Raw genomic sequence first — 25,221 nt, forward strand, 5'->3', positions numbered from 1 at the left:
CAAGCAAATCACTCGCAACGAGCATTTTGCTCGCAAAAAGTGACAACTGTCAAAAATTTGCCTGTTTGATTACACTGAAAGTGATTATATGCAAACAAATGATAACTCGTAAGCAAACGCTCGCTTGCAATGTGTGACTGCTAAGCGTTAAAAATTTTCAACTCGCAGAAATGAAATTGCGCTTGCTAGTGCAGCACTAGCAAATTTTTCGCTCGCAAAAGTGAAAACGTTTTCAGGTGGCAGTGTTGCACTGCAAAAATAGGAATGCAATTAGATTTTGTGGCCGAAAAACAAGTTTTTCGTTTTTGTTTATATTTGCATGAGAGTAAATCTGTCATTTGCTTAAAGTAAAAAACTGCTACGTGTGACTGCAATTGCGAGTGCTCTCAGAAATCATTCGCTCGCACGAGTGATTTGCTTGCAACGTCTGACGGAGCCTTAAGGAATGCAGCCACTGTGGACAACGTGACCATCGGACCATTGTCACTAGGTGCGAGGTTAGCACAATTAGGGAAGTTATATACTACACGTAAAAAAATAACCTTATCCAGCTTTCCACTCTCGGTAATGGCGGCTTGTCGGTGTGTAAAAATCAATCGGTCACTGTACTTTTTGACACTACACGTAAAAAAAAACCTTATATGTTATGGCAAAAAAACATTCGAAAATACTTATACTCTTAATTAACGCATTTTCCCAAAAGGGAACGACGCACCGCGCTTTTTGCTGCCCGTATACTCGATTCTTATGGGGAGATATTGTCTATCCGGAATAAATTTATACCGCTTTTTATACCGAAGTTGGATTTTTCTCCAGATACAGGCAACTTTCCCAACTTCGGAAAAGTTTAGCCTTAGCCCAAAGATGCGCTAAACAACGCATCAATTAGTTTGACAAATAAAACTTCGGAAGTCCCCCCGCATAATTAAAAAACAACATGTTATATGGTCAGAACCATTATTACGATGTAAGATATAGCTTCACAGTTTACGTTGCGGTTATCGAATACTTTTCGATCGATTCAACCATAACTGCTCGACATCATCACTAAATGTCAATATATAACATGCTGTCTCTAAAATGTTCTTTATTTCCTGCATTATATGTCAACATTTTATCATACTGTTGAGCGAAAATTTTGCACGCGAAAACAGACGATTTTTTATGGTGACATAACTTAACAACCCATTCAACATATTGTTATTTCTAGCTTAACTTTTCAAAAGGACCTAAGTAACATTTTTTCATGAATTAATTTGAATAGCGCGCAATCAACAGAACAACATGAAAGCTTTTGATTGCAGTACTCAAATTAATTCATGAAAAAAATGTGACTTAGGTCCTTTTGAAAAGTTAAGCGAGATTTGTCAAATAACCGTACCACAAACCACGGGAAAATATCCATGTACAGTTTGTAATTATGCGGGCCGACTTCCGAATTCTAACTTGGTGCTACGCCGACAATATTGTCTATCCGGAACAAATTTATACCGCTTTTTACACCGAAGTTGGTTGCAGCAGAGGCAGACCCAGAGGCTCATGGCGACGAAGCCTCAAAAAAGAAATAAAAGACGTCGACCGAAATCTAACCTGGCAACAGGTTTAAAGCGATAGCCGGGCAACGCTCAAGATGGAGATCTTTCAAGTCGGCCCTTTGCACCACCGGAGGTGTACAGGATCCATGAGTAAGTAAGTTAGGTCCTTTTGAAAAGTTAAGCGAGAAATCGATGTTTGAATTTTTGTTTACAAAATCACATATACGTCCTTTTGAATAAGTACCCGAGAAATTATTTTCAAAACAAAAGCCCCTCGTTCAGGATTGTTTTGGAAGCGTCGCTTGCAGTTTTCGGAAGACGCGCGGCGACGCGGCATCGAGGTGCAAAAAAGCGAAGCCCTCGGGTTGCCAGCGCAGAGTGGATGCTGCTCGCGATCAAAATTTTGACGTCTCATAAACAGAAATGGAAGAGGAAATCATATTATGCGAATGTTGAATTTTTGTGTGAAATTCTTTTCCTGTTTACGCGACCCGAAAGTGTAATTCGAACGCCAGTTTTGTACCGCAGCTCACCGTGAATCGGATCGATTATGTGAACCTTACGAGTGCACGGTGGATTAGTGGCTGGCCGCAAGTGAAAAAGTGGACAGTGCTAAAAAAGCGCCAGGTTTTTCAGTGTTATACTTTGGACGCAAAGTTTGACTTTTCTCGGTGCAAAACGTTCTTGTGCAAAAAAAAATATTTTGGGAAGAATCTGTTGGCCTGCAGGATGTGGCCGATGAAGCTAGATATGACCCGGGACGAGTGTCGCGGTGTCCTGCGGCGTCTTGGTAAGAATTGCGCTTCTGGCGGACGGGCTTCCTTTCAGTGCGCTATTTTGGGGACATCTTTTTTCTCCGCTAGTATGCTCATTTTCGCTTTGCCCTCCAAAATAATTTCGTGATTCTGTTTGCCTCTTCCCCGCAGAGTTGGAGTCCTATTCGAGTGTTATGAGTACCTTTCGTGCGCAGGGTGGCCTCTGCAAGGAAAAAGCGCGAATTCTGGATGACCTGCGGAAGTTGTTGCATATTTCGCAGGATCGACACAAAGCGGAAGCCCGGCGGGTGGCTAACGACGAGCGGTTAACCACGGTTGCCGAGATGTGAGTATTTTTTTATGTAGAAAATGCGGAGTTGGCTTCTTTTCTTATCGAAAAGTCAAACTCAAGGACGCTGGATTATTATTACATTTTCAACGGCTTTTGTTTACTTTTTTTGGGTATCCAACATAAAATAATAATAATTTAATGTATTGTAGTTCAATTGGATTTAGATGCAACACAATAACTTAAAATGTGACAAGTAGACACGTCTCAAAGTAAATATGTGTATTATTTAACAACATGGGACTTGAGTGGTCCTGCGGATCACTCACGCGGTTCCATTCTTGCTGTGAACGATAAGCGTTCTTTTTTATGTTGAAGATGTTGTTTTTAATTTGGATTAGATAAGAATTCTAGATAAACTACATGGTGTTTCGATGAAACCATTTGTAAACAAGGATTTGCTAAAATACCAATTAATTAATTTGTAATTTATTAGTGTTAACAAAAATTTAGTAGGTACAACTATTTTTCGGGTCAAGGATGATTAGATTAGAAGAAGGATTAATATTAATACATAGGGGGAAAGACGGCTTTAGCAGGTTTTGTTCTATTATTGTCAGGGGGGTTTTTGTCGACCAAATTTTATGAAATTTGGCCACAATATTCTTTGATATGCAAAGAATGTTTAAGCGGCCAAATTTGAGCATAGTCAGTCATAAAAAACCCCTGCCAATAATAGAACAAAACCTGCCAAAGCCATCATTCCCCCTATCTAAATTACTGAACGATGCGAATGTCATATGTTAATAGACATTCACTTCGATTAGTAAATTAAATTTCGACTCCAGCATTTCAAAAGGTCGAAACTGCTTCTGTAAAAAGCTTCTCACGTCGCTGGTAAGTTAATTTGAACCCACCCACGCAATCCATCACCACTGATGGAAACAGCAAATCTTCTTTTTTCATTAAAGGCGCTGGATTGCTTAGGTGGGCACAGAAATACTCATCGTACTTGGTCGGCATTGTACAAACAATGCATGGAAAAGAGTTAGTTCTAAATATGCTTGTAATTTGGTTTCATCAGTACCCGCTAAGCTGCGGAGGACGACGGAGGTCCTTCGTAGCTTAGTAGGGAAAGCACCTGTCTAGCGTACTGGTTTCGTGGGATCAAACCCCACCGAAGGAAGTGGTTACCCTCGAATACATTTTTTGAACTAAATCTGTCACATGTTGTGCATATGCATAAATCCATTTTCGGACATACAGTAATCAAAAATTTTATTAATTTAGAGTTTGAGTTAACGTTTGGTATTCCGAAAACACGTCTTATTGAAACTTTGAACAAATAACATTATTCCGATACAAATGTTGCGATTTTCTTGACAGTCTTCATACATAATTAGGATAAATATTATAAACGAGGGGCCCTCCTTAGCCGCATAAGACGCGCGGCTACAAAGCAAGACCATGCTGAGGGAGGCTGGGTTCGATTCCCTTGGCCGGCTAGGCAATTATCGGATTGGAAATCGTCCCGACTTCCCTGGGTGTTAAAGTATCATCGTGCTTAGCCTCATGATATACGACGAGAAATACAGCCACGTGCTCGTACCCACCCCCCCAGTAATAAAACCACCCACCAAGGAGAAAAAGCAGTCTCCAGCTGGATGGGGGAAGTATTTTTGTTTCAGAACTACATCATCCAATAGCGAAGACATTACCGGATGGTGAGTGCTTCATTTTGTGAATGCTTCATTTGGTTGTATTTTTCTTTAGTTAAAAAAAACTGCTATTTGCAACATTTTTTCCCAAGAGGGGAAATTGATGATTTACTCTCACGATTTTTTATATATAAGAATATTCGGATCATTTTCTAATTTTTTGTTAAAAGACAGTTTCACTTTAATTAGGAGAAAATGAAATACAATTGGGAACACCCCTGTTAGTAATAATGTGATGATTTTCCTGAATGTTTGGTTGAGCTCCGAATTTTTGATAACGTACGAGTTGATTTTGCGAGATGGACAACAGTAATAAGATTTGTTTCTGATAGTCTTATAGGAGGTACATGCTATGGAGATTAACGAAGGATCTAAAATGTAATCTCCTTTATATAATAGAAGGATAATTTGTAACTAAAACTTTAAATAAATTTGCAGTGTTGAAGCTGCTAAGACAGTCAGCTGCTGTTGAGATATTCTTATTCCACAAGGAAGTTTCGCCCCTAACAACCCCGTTACCGTGAGTTATAATACTTTTTTAACTAAAATCATAATAGTTGAAAAAGTCGATTTTTTTAGCTTCTGGTCGCAATTAGATCGTGAGTAGTGCGCATCATTGGTACAGCCATGCGTCACCACTCGTACATTGAGGCAAATCGGCAAATCGATTCTCTGAGTCATGAATACGGCGGAATTTAACTCGGGCTCTTGCATCAGATTTAAGAATTTGTCTTTTCCTAATATCCAAAATTTACTCTCCTCTCAAATAATATTTAATCAAATTATTTAACAGATCAAATCAAAACTTATTTAACAGATTTAAAAAAATATGAATAAGCACCAATGTAAAGTGAAGATTGCGAAAAAAATGTGTAACATGATGTAAAGTAGTTGTGCAGGCACGTCAAAAACAGCTGAATAGATTTGCCAGATTTGCTGGTGAAAGAATTGAATAGAAGTTCTTGATCATATGTATATCAGACATATTCAGCCGTATAGACGAGTTTAAATAACATTTACCTCGAAATTAAATGTTACATTAAATTGCTACCCAAAGGAAGAAAAAAGGCCCTTTTGGATTACTCCGTTACTTTAAAGTGGTGATTCAGTGACTTGGTCTCTTTTTTCGAGCTCAAGTCACTAGTTTCTACTGTTTTTATCCTAAATCCAGGGATTTGTTATGATCATCATCGTAGAATGGAAAATACTTATTAAAAAACCCAGATTAATCCACCTTGCAGTGATGATGCCTTTCTCGTGCATTATAAAATATATTGAAAAAATCACATTACAAAGGTCAAAAAAGCTCTTTAGGAGAATAGATCACATTTTTTCGATAATTTTGCATGTTTTTGCATTAGTTAAAATGCATTGCTACCATTTTCGCAAAAACAAATTTTTCGCAAAAACAAACTTTGGTCACTAAAGTCAGTATTTTGAGCGGCATTGATCGCTACCAGCCCTGTATTTATATGTACTTATAAGGTACACTGGGGGAAGTGGAAAAAGAGGGTAAGTGTATAAAATCGACTTGAAAAATTGGAATTGTACATACTTTACAGTTATTACCACACCATAACATTGTGCAAGAATATACTTTGATGCCCACACTAATACTATGGTCAAATTTGTATAATACATACACTAACATGGTTAACGCTTGAACTGTTACTTTAGATTTCGCGAGAAGTTGATTTTTCCATTCATAAAATCATATTTTATTTGCACCAATTGTCCCTTTTTCAAGTAAATTTATATCACAGGTGACTATTACAATACAATTAAACTTCTCCCATTCAATTTGTAGTGGTTATTACCATGAAAGCAAATAATTCGAAGATTCTACACTTACCCCTGGTATCAAACACTGCGGGGGAAGTGGAAAATGTTCCGATCACGCAAATTTTTCCTTCCCTCCAGGGTTTATTTGCATAGTTGTGAATCTTAATATGTTCTTTCTTTGTTATCATTGTGATTTCAGTGGTAATTGGACTAATGTACATAAGAAAACGCCTGATCAATCCACCTGTTAATGCCTTTCACATGTTTTACATATGAAAAAAATGTATGAGAAAGAAAAAATAGCACCGGTGGGTGAATATATCCCAAAATCCACATTCATTTATATTTATAGCAAGTTTTGGAGTTAAATGTAGTTCAATCAAAGTTAATTGCCTATTTCCGGGGATTAAACCACCCGACTTGGACGTTAATTTACAATGTTATGGAAACTCATATGTGAATATGTACGTTATGTGGAAGATATTGATTTGAAAAATGTATTGGAGGTAACCACTTTCCCTTCGATGGGACTCGAACCCATGACCCAACAGTACGCTAGACTGGTGCTTTAACCAACTAAGCTACGAAGGACCTCCGTCGGCCTTCGCAACCTAGAGGCTACTGAACGAGCTCGAGATTCCCAAATTGGACGCATAGTCAAATCATTCGCAATCCATTTCTCAAGCCAATACTTCCACATGTGTATAGTACACGTCCACATTAGAGGAGCGTGAGTATTTAGAATGTCTGGCGGCTATACACATTCTTCATCAGCAACTGTACTGATCAAGTGAGGTTGTAGCCGCTAGGTTGCGAAGTCCGACGGAGGTCCTTCATAGCTTAGTTGGTTAAAGTACCAGTCAAGCGTACTGTAAGGTCATGGGTTCGAGTCCCATCGAAGGGAAAGTGGTTACCACCAATACATTTTCCAAATTAATATCTTCCACATAACGTACATATTCACATATGAGTTTCCATAACATTGTAAATTAACGTCCAAGTCGGGTGGTTTAATCCCCGGAAATAGGCAATTAACTTTGATTGAACTGAACCTGAGTTGCGTGCTCTTGCCTACGCAATGCGGTCGGGTCTGAGCTTGACGACCGACTGGCAAATGCTTACACAACCTCACTTGATCAGTACAGTTGCTGATGAAGAATGTGTATAGCCGCCAGACATTCTAAATACTCACGCTCCTCTAATGTGGACGTGTACAATACACATGTGGAAGTATTGGCTTGAGAAATGGATTGCGAATGATTTGACTATGCGTCCAATTTGGGAATCTCGAGCTCGTTCAGTAGCCTCTAGGTTGCGAAGTCCGACGGAGGTCCTTCGTAGCTTAGTTGGTTAAAGCACCAGTCTAGCGTACTGTTGGGTCATGGGTTCGAGTCCCATCGAAGGGAAAGTGGTTACCTCCAATACATTTTTCAAATCAATATCTTCCACATAACGTACATATTCACATATGAGTTTCCATAACAGTTAAATGTAATTTTTTGTGCGAAAAAAAAATGGTTAAGGACAAGCGCTTAAAAATAGGAGATAATTTTGTACGTGTTTTGCGCACACACATACATACAAATACGCACACACAGACATCATCATCAGGATTGTGGTTGTGTATCTGACGATTACGATTCACTTTTCTGTTGCCGAGAAAATCTGATTTAAAACCGTCTTTCCGCTTGTTATAATTGAAGAAGAACGCTCAACAGAATCCCTGCTGTATGATCTTCGTGTTTGGCGGATAGAAATTACTGCTCAAGAACGGGTCTCTGCCGAAGCTTCGAATTTATTATTTTTGCTGTGGAATCATCTCTCCGGGACTCCATTACACCTGTTCACACACGCAGTAGAGTAGAGTGGGGCAAGAGTACGCACTTAGTTTTCAATCGATCATGTGGCCCTTTTGAAGCAAGCTTCTGCATATCAAATCAGTGTCGATGATTCATATACTCTTCCTTTATGTTACCCAGTGGAAAAAATATTGAAATTATTGAGATTCGTTTTAGTAGAACCCTTATTGCAAGACAAGTGAAAAACGCACTCTTACCCCACCGGTGGGGTAAAAGTGCGCATCGGGTGGGGTAAGAGTACGCATTTATCCAATCATGGGCTTTAAGTATATATTAACACAAATAAGAGTTAATAACATTTAATTGATGTTTATTGAGCATATATTAGGGAATGTTCAAAGATTACGTAACTCTTAAAGGGGGAGGGGGTCCTAAAAATGTGCACTTTCATACGAAAAACGATTGTTTTTTATATATACAAAAAACTATAGAGGTAAAAATATATATCACGTTTCGCGTGGCGTAGACAAAGGCATTTTCCTTAAAGAAAGTCCACCAATCACGTAACGTAAAATTTAGCTATTTCATCACCCCTCCCCCCCTATCTTACACTATTTGTATGAATCCTTTAAAAATTATATGGATCGTCACACATCTCACAACCCCTCCCAGATAAACGTTGCGTAATTTATGAATGTTTCTTTTGATTAAATGAAATTATCATTTAGATGAAATTGTGTTTTCGTACTATGTTTAGGTGTACAACAAGTCCTAATACAATTTTATTATTTCGCTTCAGTGCTTTGTTCGCTAAGTCCTTTCTAACACCGAATTACTTCAACTTATCCTAAAAACTTGTGATAATTTCAAATTCTGTCCCTTTTTTCTTAGTTGTGGATCTTTACGCTTTGGAAGAAGTCTTATTTCGGCCGGAAATACGGGTTTGACGTCACCATATGACGTCACGTCATATGCGTACTCTTGCCCCACCGGTTCCTGCGTACTTTTACCCCACAGTCCCAAAAAATCTTCAAGTAATGGTTTTGACTTCCTGGAAAACCAACCGGATTGGTGTTCTGTACCATAAAGTACTCTATACAATAGGTTAGGGGTCGTACACATATTACGTAAACACATATGGGGGAGGGGGGTTTGTCAATATCTTACGCGCCATATAAATAAAAAAAACTTTGTAAGAAAAAAATTTAACATGGGGTGAGGAGTGGTCGAAAAACCCAGAAAAATGCTTACGTAATAAGTGTACGGCCCCTTATCGAAATGATATAATGTGCGCCTGATTGAACGTATATATGGTAATGAAATACTAGTTGCGGAAATCCAATTATTTTTAGCAAAATGACCAAAAAGTTATCTAACTCCATATCTCCCTTGTTGTTTATTCAAATCGTTTACAATTACACATGATAATAGTTGGCCAGAATACCTGTCAAACTGATGCAGTGCTGCTAGTTTATCTTTTATTATTACTTCAAAAAATCGAAAACGTACTCTTACCCCACGCGCACTCTTGCCCCACTCTACTCTATGGATTGTCCAAAGTGCTCTAAACCAGTAAACATCAAAACAGATATTTTTGTTGTATGCGGAGGTAGGTACTGCGAAAGGTTCCACGCACACTGCGTTGGACTCAATCAAGCTACTGTGGATGTTTTGATTAATAATGTCATGTGGTTTTGCAACGAGTGTTTGAGTACTTTATCTACATTGCTGTTTCAAACCGATGAGTGCCAAGCGTGCGATGGAGATCATGTGAAGAAGCACACTGGGCCAAAAGCGACGGAAGAAGGACAAATAATGAGCGAAATAAGCATATTGAAATGCCAAGTTTCCGACATTGCGAAGACATTGGAAGACTTTGCGCAAAAAATGCACGATACATCTTCGCCAAGACAGAGTTCTACGCCGATCACCTCATCAAAGGCTCTGGATGAAATATTTGTTGGACTGGAGGCTTCTTGCAGTGTTGGCTCAAATATCAACTCTGGTGCTAAAGCGAAACAATCGTTTTCACTGTTGCTATCAAACATCGATAATCGGGTAACAGAACGAGAAATCGATACTTTAGTATGCAATTCACTCGGAATAACGGGATTAGGAGAAACACATAATGTTACAAAGCTCGTATCAAGATGGAAGTCGTGCGAAGAAATGGACTATATTTCATTCAAGGTCGTTCTTGATAATAAATGGAGATCCATTGCTCTGGATGTGTCTACATGGCCCCAGTATATCAGATGTCGAGAATTTGTAAGCAAGCACCGTACTACGTGGTATCCCGCATATTAGCTAATTATTTTTTTGCAATTATTGTTAATTTAGATATACAAGTGTTAGTTTCTGTTGTAGCTTTTGATTGTTTATTGCTTCAGTGAATATGATAATATCAATATTGTTTATTGTTTTATAGTTTTAAGACACATCATGTGGGCTCTATTGTCTGTTGATGTTAATAATAAATAAATAAATAAATCTCAATTCGTTAAACTAAGTTGATTAGTTTATAAACCTGTAAGCCCCATTTTTCCTATAAAAAGTTCATCTTCGAATATATAGATTTTACGTACACTTAATGTCCGAGAAGACAAAACCAGCCCTCCACTAGCTATTACGAGAATTCCTTGGGTTCCATTGAGCTAATGAAATTATTCAACAAAAGATACTCAGAGAAATTACTGTTTTGATTTTAGTTATATGTAACTACTCATCACTATTGAAGGTCAAGGTAACATCCCAAGTAACAATTTCCATGCTTCTTGGATTTATCTAATTCTTATTGCAGACTTATGACAGCAATCACCAAGCTAATTGCTCAGTTTTATTGGCGCTCTTATCGCTATCAATAAACCTCTCATAAATCTGCTGAAAAAAGCTTCAAACGTCAAATGCCCGTTGACCATATGAACAGATCTATGGTTGTGATAAAGAGCGTAATAAATCTAATTCTCAACGCTCGGATAAAGCTTCAATTTTTGGTCATAATGTGGTCAAATGAATTACCCCCATAAGAATGTTTGCATTGCGAAGAGTTTATGACGGTTTTCAAAAAAAGCGAAAATTTTCTGATCAAATTCCATGATGGCCATATTGAAAATGGAAATGCATTTCGAAGTCATTGAAGAATATCACTGAAATTTATGATTAAACGTAATTTTCTCCGCGTATCATGCCTGCTGCCGCAGCCAAATTCCCTTTTTTGCGGGTGGTTTAAAAAAGGTTTCTAAATGTTCTTATGATAGGTTTATAGTGGTTATCTGGAGAGGGCCACTTGGCAGTATCTTACTCTTATAGAGGTCATCCGAAGGTTGCCGTGTAGCATTCGGTTTTATTGTTAGATCTTATAAATTAATCTTGAAAACCTTTCCTAGAGCGGAATAAAACTTGAAATGTTACTTGGGATGGGTTTTCCACTTACCCCATCCCACTGGGTTAAGTGGAAAAACAACTCCTAATTTTTGAATCTTTCTCCATCAATTTCAAGCAACTAAAATGGTATGAATTACCACACAGTTGGTGCAAAATTGATAGCCCATTTTGATTGAATGCATTTGGATCATTTAAATTGGTTTTACACTAATTCGAACATGCACTATCGATTTTTCCTTTTCCACTTCCCCCAGTGTACCTTACAGTGTTCAGCTGTGTTTATCCTTTTAATACTGCAATGATTTTTCGGGCTGCACGATGCGTTTTTTGTATAAGTATTTGTTTGGTTACTGGTCTTCTCCTAGACTTAATAACGTTCTTACCGTGCAATATGAGACTGTTTGCTACTTCATTTCGAAAATCAATCGGGGGAATCGACCCCCCATGTTTTTGTTACAATCTGTTACAATTGACGGTTGTTCCACTGATATGGAATTTTTCTGCGCAACAGACCAACGTTTTACGTTGTCTTATGGCATAACACCGTGGTATGTTGAAATTAGATGAATTGCCTTATTATCAATCCATTTCACAATGATTATGTTATCATTAGAAATGTAGGCATCATGAGAACCACGGCCTTTAGCCATCAACTCTTTGTCCGGTATGAATTTTGCCTTAGGAATCCTCGCTCTGCGAATGGTCCCAGTATACTGGAACCCACGTCGATTCAGTTCATGTGCCAAGCTGTACGATGAAAACCAATTGTCTGCAAAAATCCTTATTTGTTGATTTTCAGGAAGGGTTTCAACGAGATTTAGAACCACATCGCAACTGATTCCCCAATCTCTATTAGGCTGCTTGTCTGATTTTCCTTTTCCAGCACGGCCTTTCACGATCCCGAAACGATGCGGTTTGTTTTTGTTGTACCGACGTAGTGGAGAGTGTGATTTCGAAGGAATCATTATTTCGTCGATTGACTGGTCCGGAAGAAGATCCATGTCGAGGAAGTTGAGTCGTATCGCGTCAATGGAAGGACGCACTTTTAATAATTTGTCATAACGTCATAACCAGGTTCATTACGTTTTTGCCTTTCTCGTACAACAAAGGTGTACCGAAAGGCTATCATTTCACTCCAAATTCGAACTTTTGATAGAAGTCCCGGAGACCCATAGTGTTATATACCTTTCGACTCAGCTCGATGAGCTGAACAAATGTCTGTCTGTCCGTGTGTGCGTGTGTGTGTGTATGTGTGTGCGTGTGTGTGTGCACAAAATGCCATAAAAAACATTAGCCAAATTTTCACATAGAAACTCTTAACCGATTTTCTTGCAACAAATTGCATCCGACAGAGACTAAAACGCTGTTGATCACTATTAAATTTCATAATAATGGCAAATTGCAAAAAATAGATAATATTAAAATAGTGATGAGACATAGTCACATAGAACAATACTGTGTTATGAAAAATGCCTTGCATCTATGAATATTTTTAAAGTTTATCCGTGGCTTGTCCCCATTAAGAGTTTCATCGTACTATAAAGATGCTCGTGTTGCACGCATTTAGGCGTAAGTATGCTCTTCGTTCAGTTTCATAGTACTATGAAATTGTCCGAAAGTCAAAATTCGAACATAGGAAATTCGAGAAACTTTTGGCAGCACCATCTGTCGTCTACTAGTGTAAATTTTCTATCACAACATTAGACGGTGTAACTATTTTGCCTTTCTTGTACACCATCAAGGTGTAAGCGTAAAGGCTACATTTATTACTTTTTTGCGCGAGAAAGGCGCCATCACCGCTAGGTGGATTAATTTGGGTTTTTCATTTGCGTATTGTCATTGAAATGCAGCATATTTTTTATTTGCTCAAATCGATTCCGGGTCATCACATCTGCAATCGGCGCATATCTAGTTGCGTTGCCCAGTTCATCTTGTAACTAGGGATTTGGTGAATACTTATCGACACTAAGATACCCAAGAACTGTTCAATTTCATGCTTAGTAACATCGATAGATTTTCCTTCACCAAGATTCTGTTCTGAGTACAAATTGGTTTGTTCGGTAATATTTGGATATTGTCTATCCGGAATAAATTTATAACGCTTTTTATACCGAAGTTGGATTTTTCTCCAGATACAGGCAACTTTCCCAACTTCGGAAGTAGTGCGCTGGATTCTCCTGAAGATGCGCTAAACAACGCATCAATTAGTTTGGCAAATAAAACTTCAGGAGAAAGTTCGGTTCGGAAGTCCCGATTTCCGAATTCTAACTATCTAATTCAGTGATAAATATTTTAGTATATTGATAACAAGTCATAGGGCAAAATGGGGCCTCCCGTTCGTCATTGTTGAGCCGATGCCATCTGATTCTTCTTCTTCTTCTTAATGGCATTACATCCCCACACTGGGACAGAGCCGCCTCACAGCTTAGTATTCATTAAGCACTTCCACAGTTATTAACTGCGAGGTTTCTAAGCCAAGTTACCATTTTTGCATTCGTATATCATGAGGCTAACACTATGATACTTCTATGCCCAGGGAAGTCGAGACAATTTCCAATCCGAAAATTGTCTAGACCGGCACCGGGAATCGAACCCAGCCACCCTCAGCATGGTCTTGCTTTGTAGCCGCGCGTCTTACCGCTAGGCTAAGGAGGGCCCCTGATGGATCTGCCTTTTTTCTTTGATGGTGTTTTCCGTGTTGTTACCCTTGTCCTTTTTGATATCTTGGCACTCGATTTATTTGAACGTTTTGTTTTTGACTTGGCGAGAGGTCTCGATATTGTTGCGGACTGATTGATTCCGTCCGATTCATCATCCGATATGTTGCAAAAACGAGTAGGATCAATTATTGCGATTTTTTTCACCATTTAAACTTTCATGAATCAATTTCGACGTTCTCAGATTTCGTTTACATTCAGTCCCATTGTTCTCAATCGACCACGTGCTTATGAATGAAGGTAATCTATAAGAAGGTTACTGAAAATGACTTCAAAGACAAAATTGACAACTCTTGAATTTCGTTGAGCGGGTCTAATCATTCGTGAAAAAATACAATTAATAGCATCGGAACAAAACATTCGCGTTCGTCATCTTCCGATTCACTGAGGAAGTCCACTTCGGATTCATCTCCTTCCACTTGAATTGGTTTCTATAAAACATTGCACCTTATCTACAAAACAACACCTACCATGTTCAATCTCTTAGTAGCACGGAATCCGCCTGGAAAAGATGAGATCATCGACTTTTGTAATTTCCAGCGACTGAATGAGGCACTCGGATTCATCTTCGGAAAAACCGAGAAAATCATCTTCACTTTCACTCATTTTTACATAATAATAGTGATTTTCCTTAAAAAAAATAGAATGTAAACACAAGTAACCTGGTAAGCAGAATAACAATAGTGACAAAGTGACATTCCAAATGTTTGGCTTTCATCTTCCCAGTGGAGCTGTGGTGCACCATTATTAATTTAAAGTTTTTGACAAAAATAGGAAATATATATTAAGTTTTACTAATGGTGTGCAATATATAAGCTTGTATAATGATGTAGGTATTTTTGTTGGAAACAGTTTAGGCAAAAAAAATTGTTTTCTGGGCTGTTCAAATAAGCAATGAATTATTTGTCAAAAAAAAATGGTGTGTTTTATTATCTTTTCAGTAATTTCAAACAGTTTGAGCTATTTTGGCATTGTTTTTTGTTGTTTCATTTATGATATATTAATACAGGGCACAGAGGTACATTTGGTTTAAAAAAGCTTAAACGCAAATAGTTTTCGTGGTGTAAACTTGGGGAGCTCTAAAGCTACCATGGGAAAGAAGAGGTTAAATACCTCAACTGAATAAGATTGATTAGATCGCTGTTAGTAGCTGGAAACACGTGGACAAATTTTTCTTTACGTTAATTTTTAGGTATTCCAAGTTCTGTTGGTTGGAAGATTGTAGCTTTTGTAATGATTCGGCCTTTTAAGACTCGCTCTTGGTTCGGCCTTCTGGGTTTTCATCCTTTTATGGTATGCTAGAACATTTTCAGCCTTTTGTGATTCGGCCTTCTGTGGTTCAGCCTTTTGTGATTCCGCCTGTGAGAGAATAGAAGAAAGAGGAGGAGAGTGTGGAGCGGCTTGTTGTCCGCTTCCGACTCTAGCGACTGCTATGGAATCTATTTATTAGAGGATAGTTGTTTGTAGAAAGAGAAACGGCTATATTTATAGACTTGATAGATGTTCAGGCAGATTGTAATTGATATGATAGAGTCTATAATTGTTTGGACACTTTTGAGATGAGTTCGGGGTACGTGTAGTTTGGGGTTAGTATGATCACGCTGATTTTGGTTTGAAAACATATAATAGAAAAAGAGGACGCCAAGAATAATAAATAATCGAACTGAATTAAAATAAATCAACTAAATTTTACACTTTTGGTCGAACTTGGGCTAAAAAAATGTATAGTGTTGATTACCTATGCTACTTAAAAAAGATCGAGATTGAAATAGAGATTGGCAATGTTATTGCTCATCAAAATATAATATTTTTCTAGACTCTCTCATAAGTATGAAAACTCAATCCTAACTGCCCCGAAAATGCTTGATTCAACTTTTGTAGTGGAGCAAGCTATCAACAATGCGCTCGCTCCGCAAATTTCACCCCAGGCAAGTATTTTGATTATGAGGTAACCTATAGTGCCTTCTCTCAGAAACTTGCTACTTCACAAAACAGTTCTAAATTTCGTCTTCACACAGAAGCTTGGCAGAGTGATTAACGCATTAGTAGAGCTGGGCGCGCGCACGAGGTTCCTACCGCATTGGTAACACTCAGCACTTATTGGCTGCAAAGAGCACCTACTCACCTGTCGTGCGATATTCAACAATTCGGTATCTTATAGCCATGGCTATGGAGTTTGCACAAGCAACCTACTGTGGCGCTTTCTACTACTGAAGCTGAGTACATGACACTTTCGGGTGTAACTCAAGAGGCAATTTGGTGGGAAGGCTTTATTGTTGAAAGGAAAGATATCTTATCATAAATCCAAATCAATTGCGACAATTGAAGTGCCATCAGTCAAGCGGAAATTGAAATGGGATATTCCCCTAGAATGGGGTACGCCGTTTGGCATAAACTTACCATTGGCAGGCCATTCCTCACCTTCATTTGCCCAGTGCAATGCAAACAGGGAGGGGATTATTCCTTCTTTTAATTAACGCGATTGCTCGGGATAATGCGAAAGAGTTTATGTTGCTTCTTTTCAGGGCCGGATCAAGGGGGGGTCCGGGGGGGCCGTGGCCCCGGGCCTCCACAAATCTTATGTACCAAAACCAACCTTTTTTGTACATTTTAGGGCCCCCACAGGCTTTCGGCCCCGGGGCCCCCCTCTAGCTAAATCCGCCCCTGCTTCTTTTAAAGCATGCGTTTGCTCGGTGCAATGCGAAAGGAGAGGAGAGATCTAGGGGGGTAGACCAAGACCCCCCCCCCCCCCCTGAAGTAAACATCAATCTGCGCGTGCTTAGTCTAGTTACATCCAAATTAGCTCAAAATTTAAAAGAAATAATGAAACAGCAAATGTCATCGTTTAAACAAAGAGAAGCGAAAAAGTCAAAATTTAAATCACTGTAGTGCAACATACATGGGTAAAAGAGGTTAAAAAAATTGCGTTGCGTAATCAATCTTCATCTATTCATTATGGAATTAAAATTTACTTCATAGAAACCGTCCATAAATGACGTCGCTCAAGAAGAGGGAAATAGTTTTTCGGATGTTTATAATCTATTCATATTTTTAGGTGGCTCATGCAAAAACATGATAGGAAGAAGAAGAATTGGGTAATATTTTTGTTGGATGATCCATAAAATACGTTACGTTAGCATATAATTATGAGTTAGATGATTTTCTTCATATTTTATAAGGGTGTCTATACAGCCCCCATGGGGGTGTCCAATCTGCCCCGTTACCTTCACGAGAGTAGTAAAAAATGAACTATTTCAAAATCGTTCTACTTGATTAAAATTTCCATATTTTGAATTCAACTCAATACAGAACTGGTGGTTAATAAGTATTAGTATCATGTAGTTGCTAAAAATCCGACGTATAAACACTTTAAATCAGTTAATTTTGATTAAAACTTTAGGATATCCACTTACCCCGGTTATCGATCTACCCCGCCCTCTCCTACTTCTAACAATAATGAAAAACCGCTTAATATTCCAAAATTGAAATAGTCGCCAACCACCAACCAACCACGTCAAAAACACGTTAAAAGCGACAATGTATTACTTTTGTTAAAAAAAATTGTTGAAGCATTATGTTAGGGGTGTGGGTCAGACGATTGTATGTCATACCCCAGAAACCCATTGCCCAGAAAGTGATTCCCCAGAAATTAATTCCCCTGAATGCACTATTCCCCAGAAAACCATTCCCCAGAATACCACAATCCCCAGAAAGACATTCCCCAGAATGCCCCCATCCCCGAAAGACATTTCCCAGAATGCCCCCATCCCCCGAAAGACATTCCCCAGCATACCATACCCCAGAATGCACCATTTTCTAGATTTGACTAAATACCACTAAAAAAAGTTCGTATTAATACTAAATATATACTAAATACTCGTTTGACATAATGCCGTTTGGCATAAGTCCGTTTGGTATAAGTGCGTTTGGCATAATGGCATTCGGCATAAAGACCATTTGACATAACGATCGTTTGACAAGAAAAATAGTCATAATGATTTTAGGGACATTTAGCATAACGACCATTTGGTATAATGACAATTTGGCATACAAATTGAAAAATTCATAAAAACTCTAGGATTTCTTCCAACCAAATGCGTGCATGCTTCCTCGTTATAAGGAGAAATCGTGAGCTTTAAAAGATGGAATCATCAGGTCATTTATCTTATTCGGTTCGTATGCGTTGAAAAGAAATCATATACATTTCGACTTTTGCGATCTTTTAAAAAATGGATCATCTAGTCTTCTGCCTTCTTTCGGAAAAAGGCGTACTTTTGAAGCGGTCATTTACTCTTTTGCCCTTTTCAGGGCAAATGCATGCTTTTAAAGAAGTCATCTACTCTTTTGCCTTTTTTAGGGAAAATGCATACTTTTAAAGAAGGAGTAATCTACTCTTTTGCTTCATCCCGGGCAAATGCGTACTTTTAGAGAAGGAGTCATCTACTATTTGCCTTATTCCGGGCGAATGTATACTTTTAAAGAAGGAGTTATCTACTCTTTTGCATTATCCCGGGCAAATGCGTACTTTAAAAAAAATGAGTCATTTACTCTTTTGCCTTTTTCCGGGCAAATGCATACTTTTGAAGAAGTAATTATCTACTCGTTTGCCTTTTTTCCGGGCAAACGCATACTTTTAAAGAAGGAGTCATCTACTTCTAAGAATGGAAATCATATATTCTTATGACCCATTGCATTTGATACTTTTTTCAACGATTATGCCAAATGTTCATTATGCCAAATAACCTCGAGGTACCCAACAAATTATGTCAAACGGCCTTTAGACATTTAAGTCGTTATGCCAAACGGTTTTATGCCATATGGTCTTCCCCCAATATGAACAATGAACATAATGAATTATCTGCTCCTTCGTATTATATGTGAACCTTAACAAACAAATCAAATGGGCTCCATTTCGGGCAAATGCGTGCTTCAAAAGAAGACAGCATATGTCGTTTTGCCTTATTCCGAGCAAATGCGTGCTTCAATATAAGTATTTTTGAATAGAAATATAGTATCTGGTATTTATAATTTATAGAAATGACAGCGAAAGACATAGTTTTTTAGAATGATACTTTTTTCTGGGGAACTTCTGGGTTTTTGGTTTCTGGGGAATGGGTCATTCTGGGGATTTCTTTTCGGGGAAATAGTACATTCTGGGGAATATTATTCTAGAGAATTGGTCGTTCTGGTAAATGGAATTCTGGGAAATACCATTCTGGGGAACTGATTCTGGGGATTGGTATTCTGGGCATTGACCTACAACCGGTCAGACAATTGCTATCCTAAAATATCTACATTTTATTTTTTATTTCAGTATTTCTGGCCCTAACACCATTCAGGATTGGTGTCGAGAAGGTCGTCGCACTTTTCCCATACTTCCCCGGACAACTCCATATACTGCTTTAACATATATAGCCAACACTGTTTGCGAGCAAATCACAAGGGAGAATGCCAAATTACCGCATCCCTTTGAAACCTCCAAGAACAGGCTCGAAAAAGAACAGGAAGAAGAGAGGCAGAAAAAACTTGAACAACAAAAAATCCAAGAACAGAATGCATCTTCTGTAGCACCGCCGTCTCACAAAATGGAAGAGGAACCACAGTTAGACACAACGGAACCAATGAAACAAATTTCACCACCTCCTGTGCTGGTAACGCAAGATCCGGTAGGATAAAATTAATTAAAATTAATCGAATAGCTTTTGAATCTAATGTTTTTGTTCTCTTTTCAGTTTGTAGAGGCTGCTAACAAAAGTTACATTAATAACGATTTAAAGAGGTCGTATCCGGTTGAACCGAGTTCGACACCCAGTTTATCACATACAGTTGACGATGATACCCCGTTAAAAAAGAAACTACAATTGTATCAAGAACTTCAAAAACAGGAACCATCATTTCATCCCCCTCCTATTGTTACTTTCCATACTCAACCCTATTCTCCTATGCAACATCAACAGCAACAGCCGCTACATTTCGCACTCCCACAACATCTTTTGTCGCCTAATAAAAACCTACCGACTCCCAGCACTTTTGGGCCAGTTGCGATTAACAACAACAACAACAACACTTTAGCTAATAAACCGACGAAAGCCAACAATAAAAACACGGATCGGCAGCGCAAGACTTCTGGGACTTCCAAGAGAAATCAAAACAAAACGAAAGCACCATATCAGTCAAAACAATCGGCGAAAGCGGCCAAAAATATGGCTCAACAGCAACAGTTGCAGCAGCCAGTACCAATTCAGTCGAAGATGCCCTTGGCAGGAGGCACTGGTTCTAAAGGAAACAATGTGGGCAGTCCGCATCTAATTCACTCCTATGCGAGCCCCTTGATTCCCTACGAAATTCCCCAACTCCATGGTGGTCCGGAATTGCCACAAGAGCCGTTGCAGCTGCAGAAACATCTCACGTCGAACATCGTCTATCAAACCCAATCATCAGCTCAGCAGCAGGCGATGTATGGCGTCATACCAGGGATTCCGATCAAATCTCAACATTCAAGTAGTGGTGCGTACAACGTTCAACAACCGCAGGGTCAACCAAGCAACAATCTGCCTCCCAATGTTGTGTTCGGTCAGCAGCAGATACTTCCGTCGTCTAAGAAAGACATTCAATACAACCTCACCAAGCTCAACCCTACCAATACTATACCGATGAAGAACAACATTAACATACCCTTGAAGCCTGGAAGTCCTTCGATTATATCGGGAAAAGGGCATCCGTTGTTGAACTATCATAAGAAATCCCCTTCGAAGAATATCCTAATTCCAACATCATCGGCGGCAGCTACATTAGCAAGCTTGGGAATCCCGAAAACAATCCAAAGAAAGGATTCAATAAGTAAATCACGTGAATCGGATTGTATCATCAATCCCGCCGATATTCCCAATCCTAAAATAATATTTTCCACATCGGCTCCGACTTCCCATCACGATTCATCGAGCCACATACCTCCAGGAAACCAGATTACAATATTGGATCAGATAACGTTGCATCCACCGAACACGATAATACAAGCATCGACATCTGGTGGGGTGACCATCATCCCTCCGTCGTCTCAGCATGCCACTGTTACCCCCATAACCTCCAATCCACCAGCGTTGATCACGAACACGATGGCACTGAATATGCCGATAGCCAAGCCAGTCCCTACCCCTGTTACACCTGTCGCTAACAAGGTGGTCACGTTGAAGGGACCCAATCTGGCAGGATTCACACCGGTGAAGAGTGGCAGTAAGTTGTCCGTGCATAAACTGCAGCTCATGCCGATTGCAGCCCCCGGATCCAAAAACAACGTAATAGTTCTACCAGCCAAAGCTGGTGGCGGTGGCACATTGAATCCAGGCCAGAAGATAACCATCCCTAAGAGCGTTGTCGAAACGAATGCTTTGACGACTGGTGCCAACATATTGAGTCCTCCCAAAGTAATTGTACAGCAGCAACCGGATATAAACAACATCGTAGTCTTGGACATCGGAGCGGATCAGAAGTTGAAAACTGTCTTGCCACAAAAACCAGTTCCCGCAGGCAAATCTGTTATTACTGAAGACACTCCGGTCGATATAGTTTCCACGCCGATAGACGTAGTGACAGGGGCTGTCAAATTGCAGGAGCTCTCTAAAGGGTTCCATTCCCCAGCTTCGACTTCCACATCAAACAGTTCAATAGCATCATCAATCACGGAAAAAATGGTGAAGCCCCAACAGCAGACTACAGCATTGCCAATAGGCAAATATAATAATTCGAACAATAGTGCTAACCTAGCGAGGACGACAAAATTCGAAGCCGATAGTACGGCCCCAGGACCATCGGTCACCGTGACCAAAAAGTCAAAGGCAAACCACCAGGGACGAAACCCGAGCGCCACAACCGTACAAAATAGCAAAAGTAAAACAAAACCAACCCCCTCCCCAGCGAGTTCAACCACCGTTGGATCTGGCACCGCCCCTCCTCGAACACCCGCTACAATGAGCTCAACCGACTGGGAACTGGAACTCGACCAAGCGAATCAGGCCAACACCCTCAAATCGAACAAAGCCACAACAAAGGCAATTCACAAAGCTCCATCAAAATCTAATCCCCCAACAGTACCAATCCCAATCGCACCGAAACCTGTGATTGCAGCAACTCCCAACAGCAACATCCGCAAAGTGGTGCAACCCCTTTCGTCCAGTTCCATCAGTTCTACATCCACCCCCGCAATCCCGACCGATACGGCGAGGCTTCCTCTGCATCGACCGGTGACGACAAGCGCTACTACTCCGACCACGATACCACCCGCCGCCGCCATACCGATCGTCGCTCCAATGGCCACGCCGCCCCCGAAAACTACGGTGGTCCCTATTTCTGGCCTCATGACGACGACATCGCCGCCGAACGAACGAAGCGATGACACCTCGGCGACGGATTCGGCCGACGCCGAGGAAGACCCCGAGGTGGAGGAAGACGACGACTGTGTGGCCATCGAGGAGGAGATGATCATCGACGAGCAGCACTTCAACGAGGTGATCGAGGAGGACCCGGACCCGGATGAGACGTTCAACGAGGACATCCACGGCGAGCGGGTCGAGATCGTCAGCGTTGGCTACGGTGAGTAACAGTAAACAGGAAAAGTAGTTGATGGTTATTCATCCATGGTTAAAAGTAAAAGTGCAACATTTAGAACCAGAAAGTTTGCAGATAGTTGTCTTATGTGTCACAAATCCACTAATCAACCATTTATAACAACATTACAGATACATCCCGGGCACTTATCGCCGATCTGGAAGGGCCGGATGGAGCAAGCAGTCCTGTGATCGTACAGGAAGGTCGAACCATAGTGTACGGCAGCAAGGCCGGTAATGGCAATGTGGAGATAAACCCATCGAGTATGAACTTTGAACAGTATATCGAGGAGGCCGGCGAAACGGAAGGTGATGACGATACCGTTGAGGGGGAGGTCAACACGAGGCCGGGTGCGGCAATGACAGGCAATAGCAAGAATATAATGTTCCAAATGATGGAAATCGACGAGGACGGTAACAAGCACACGCGGACGATGTCCTACGAGGAGGCACTGGCCGAGGGCCAGATAATGGCCGCCTCGGACCAACCGGTCAAAAGTAGCACATCGGGAACGGGGACGACGGTGGTCAAGGGTAAGACGAAATCCACGTCCTAGGTACGGATCGGAGACGTATTGTAGATAATTATTCATCATCAGGAACAGGCCATATTTGTTGCACTGGCAAAGGCAGTGAACTCCTCGCCAGCGATGCAGGGTCGGGGTTATATTTATTTTAGCTTTACGTGTCAAGCACATGTTCTGCTTGAACTTATTATTCGATCGGAAGTCTAAAATTTACAACACCTCATTGAGAGCCGGCACAGAGAAAATCTTGTTACTTCGAATAGTGTTGAGTATATTTCTACAACCGGTTTAGGTTTCTTTTTTACAAACTGATAAACGATTGTAGCGTGTGTCCTTTATGACTACTTGTAGTTATTATTTCTCTAATGATACGTATTCAGTTTGATAGCATTGCTTGATAGGCATTAAGGATTAAATTTGTTTAAGAACAATGATAAAACAAAATATTGCACAGAAGTTCTGGTGACATGTTGTTAAGTTTTTAAAACGACGGAAAATATAAATGATTTTTGCTATTAAATATTAATATAATAATATGATAAGGCAAAACTGCAAATTTTATTGATTTGTTATTTTCGTTTCCGTGTTATCAGACTTTATACTCTTGAAAACTTTTATTTCTCATTTGGTGAGATTGCATGAATGTTTCCTTTTAGTCGTTTCGGGACGCGAGTTGTATTCCAATGAAGTTGTTAGCGTGCTTACCGTTCGGGATTCTCAAAGGCGATATGTATAACAATAATTTCGATTTCAAATTAAAACGGGTAATGCGTCAGTCCCAAATTTCTTCTGAATAGTTAGATCTCAAATGAGAATCCTTGAAGGGTATTAATGCGTTTTCAAATTTATAATATATGAATAAATTTAAAAAAACAAGGAACTTCCTTCTCGAATAATCAAATTCCAAGGGGGAGAACAAAAGATGATAATAATATTTTCAGTAGAAGGTTCACATATGTAAATGCCTCATTTCCTTCTTCATAGCCGACTATTGTTGACGAGTTAAAACGTTGGCTCTTCTGATTTTGATCGTTTTCTGCAGTGCATTGGTATTCTACGCTCTGCTACCTTCCGAAGTATCTGGAAGGAAAGTCTGCAGGTCCTTAACGAAGGTACGACGATTTTCCCACGCCGCCGTGAAAATTAATCGGCGCGCCACCGTATGAAAATTTACCACGCCGACGAATATTATCTGCGAAGTCTAGATTTATCTAGCTTCTGTCGGAAATACATATTTATCTTCTTTGCAAATAAGCAGCAGTTATTTTCATTTCCAAAAAGTCTAGACCCAACAAAATTGAAAGTTGATGAAGGACAAATTTAATTGAAAATAGGCTATTTCAGCTGAAAAAGTAGCTTATTCAGCTTGAAATGTTTATTGGGGAACCACTAGATACCTCGTTGTACAGCGTACGTCGGTCAAACAAAACATTATTTGTTCAAACAAAATGCACCTGACATTTAATATTTCAGAAAAATAAGGGAATTGTTCTTCAGGAATTCAAGGAATTGCTCCTAGAATTTCTACGTACTAGAATATTTCAGTTTGGAGATATTTCAGAACTTCATTAAAAAACAATTTGGTTAATCGACAATCTGTTTTTGAAATTCTTTACTAATACGTCTACTTCATAAATTTCCACAGAAACTCTGTTAGGAATTACTTCGGAAATTTCTCCTGTAAGCCCATCGGGAAATCTGGAAACGATTTTTTATAAAAATTTCTTCTGAGTTTCAAATGAAAGAGAAATTCCCGGAGAAGTTCCTTTGCGAATTCTCTAGTGAAATTTCGCGGATATTCTTGTAGGTATTTTTGAGAGAATTCTTGAAGAATTTCTAAAGAAGTGTGAAGAAAAAGCGGCAGAATTTTCGGAGTATTTTCCTCATGGTATTTCGGAGGAGTTTTCAAGGGAATTTTCCGAAAAAAAAACCCTGGAAGGTTTTCTGGGCGAGTTCTTGGAGAAAATCTGGAGAAGTTTCTGTGGGAATTGCTTGGGAAACTCTTGAAGGAATTTGAGAAGGAGTTCTTGGAAAAAAATCCGAAGAATTTCTTAACAAATTTCCGGAGAAATTATTTCCAGAATAATTTATTTGCAAACGACCTTCCGGGAG

General features: G+C 39.5%; 1 protein-coding gene across 1 annotated transcript; it reads left to right on the plus strand.

The window, feature by feature from the left end:
* The first annotated feature begins 1,915 nt into the window (after positions 1-1,915).
* LOC134212488 (BRCA2-interacting transcriptional repressor EMSY) lies at positions 1,916-23,665 on the plus strand. The gene is made up of 5 exons (XM_062690391.1): positions 1,916-2,325; positions 2,462-2,636; positions 19,294-19,645; positions 19,712-22,568; positions 22,715-23,665. Exons 1-5 carry the CDS (start codon positions 2,265-2,267, stop codon positions 23,137-23,139), a joined length of 3,870 nt encoding a protein of 1,289 aa, XP_062546375.1. The 5' UTR covers positions 1,916-2,264; the 3' UTR covers positions 23,140-23,665.
* The last annotated feature ends 1,556 nt before the right edge of the window (positions 23,666-25,221 follow it).

This window comes from Armigeres subalbatus, chromosome 2 (genome assembly GCF_024139115.2).
Source record: "Armigeres subalbatus isolate Guangzhou_Male chromosome 2, GZ_Asu_2, whole genome shotgun sequence".
Classification (NCBI taxonomy): Eukaryota; Metazoa; Arthropoda; class Insecta; order Diptera; family Culicidae; genus Armigeres; species Armigeres subalbatus.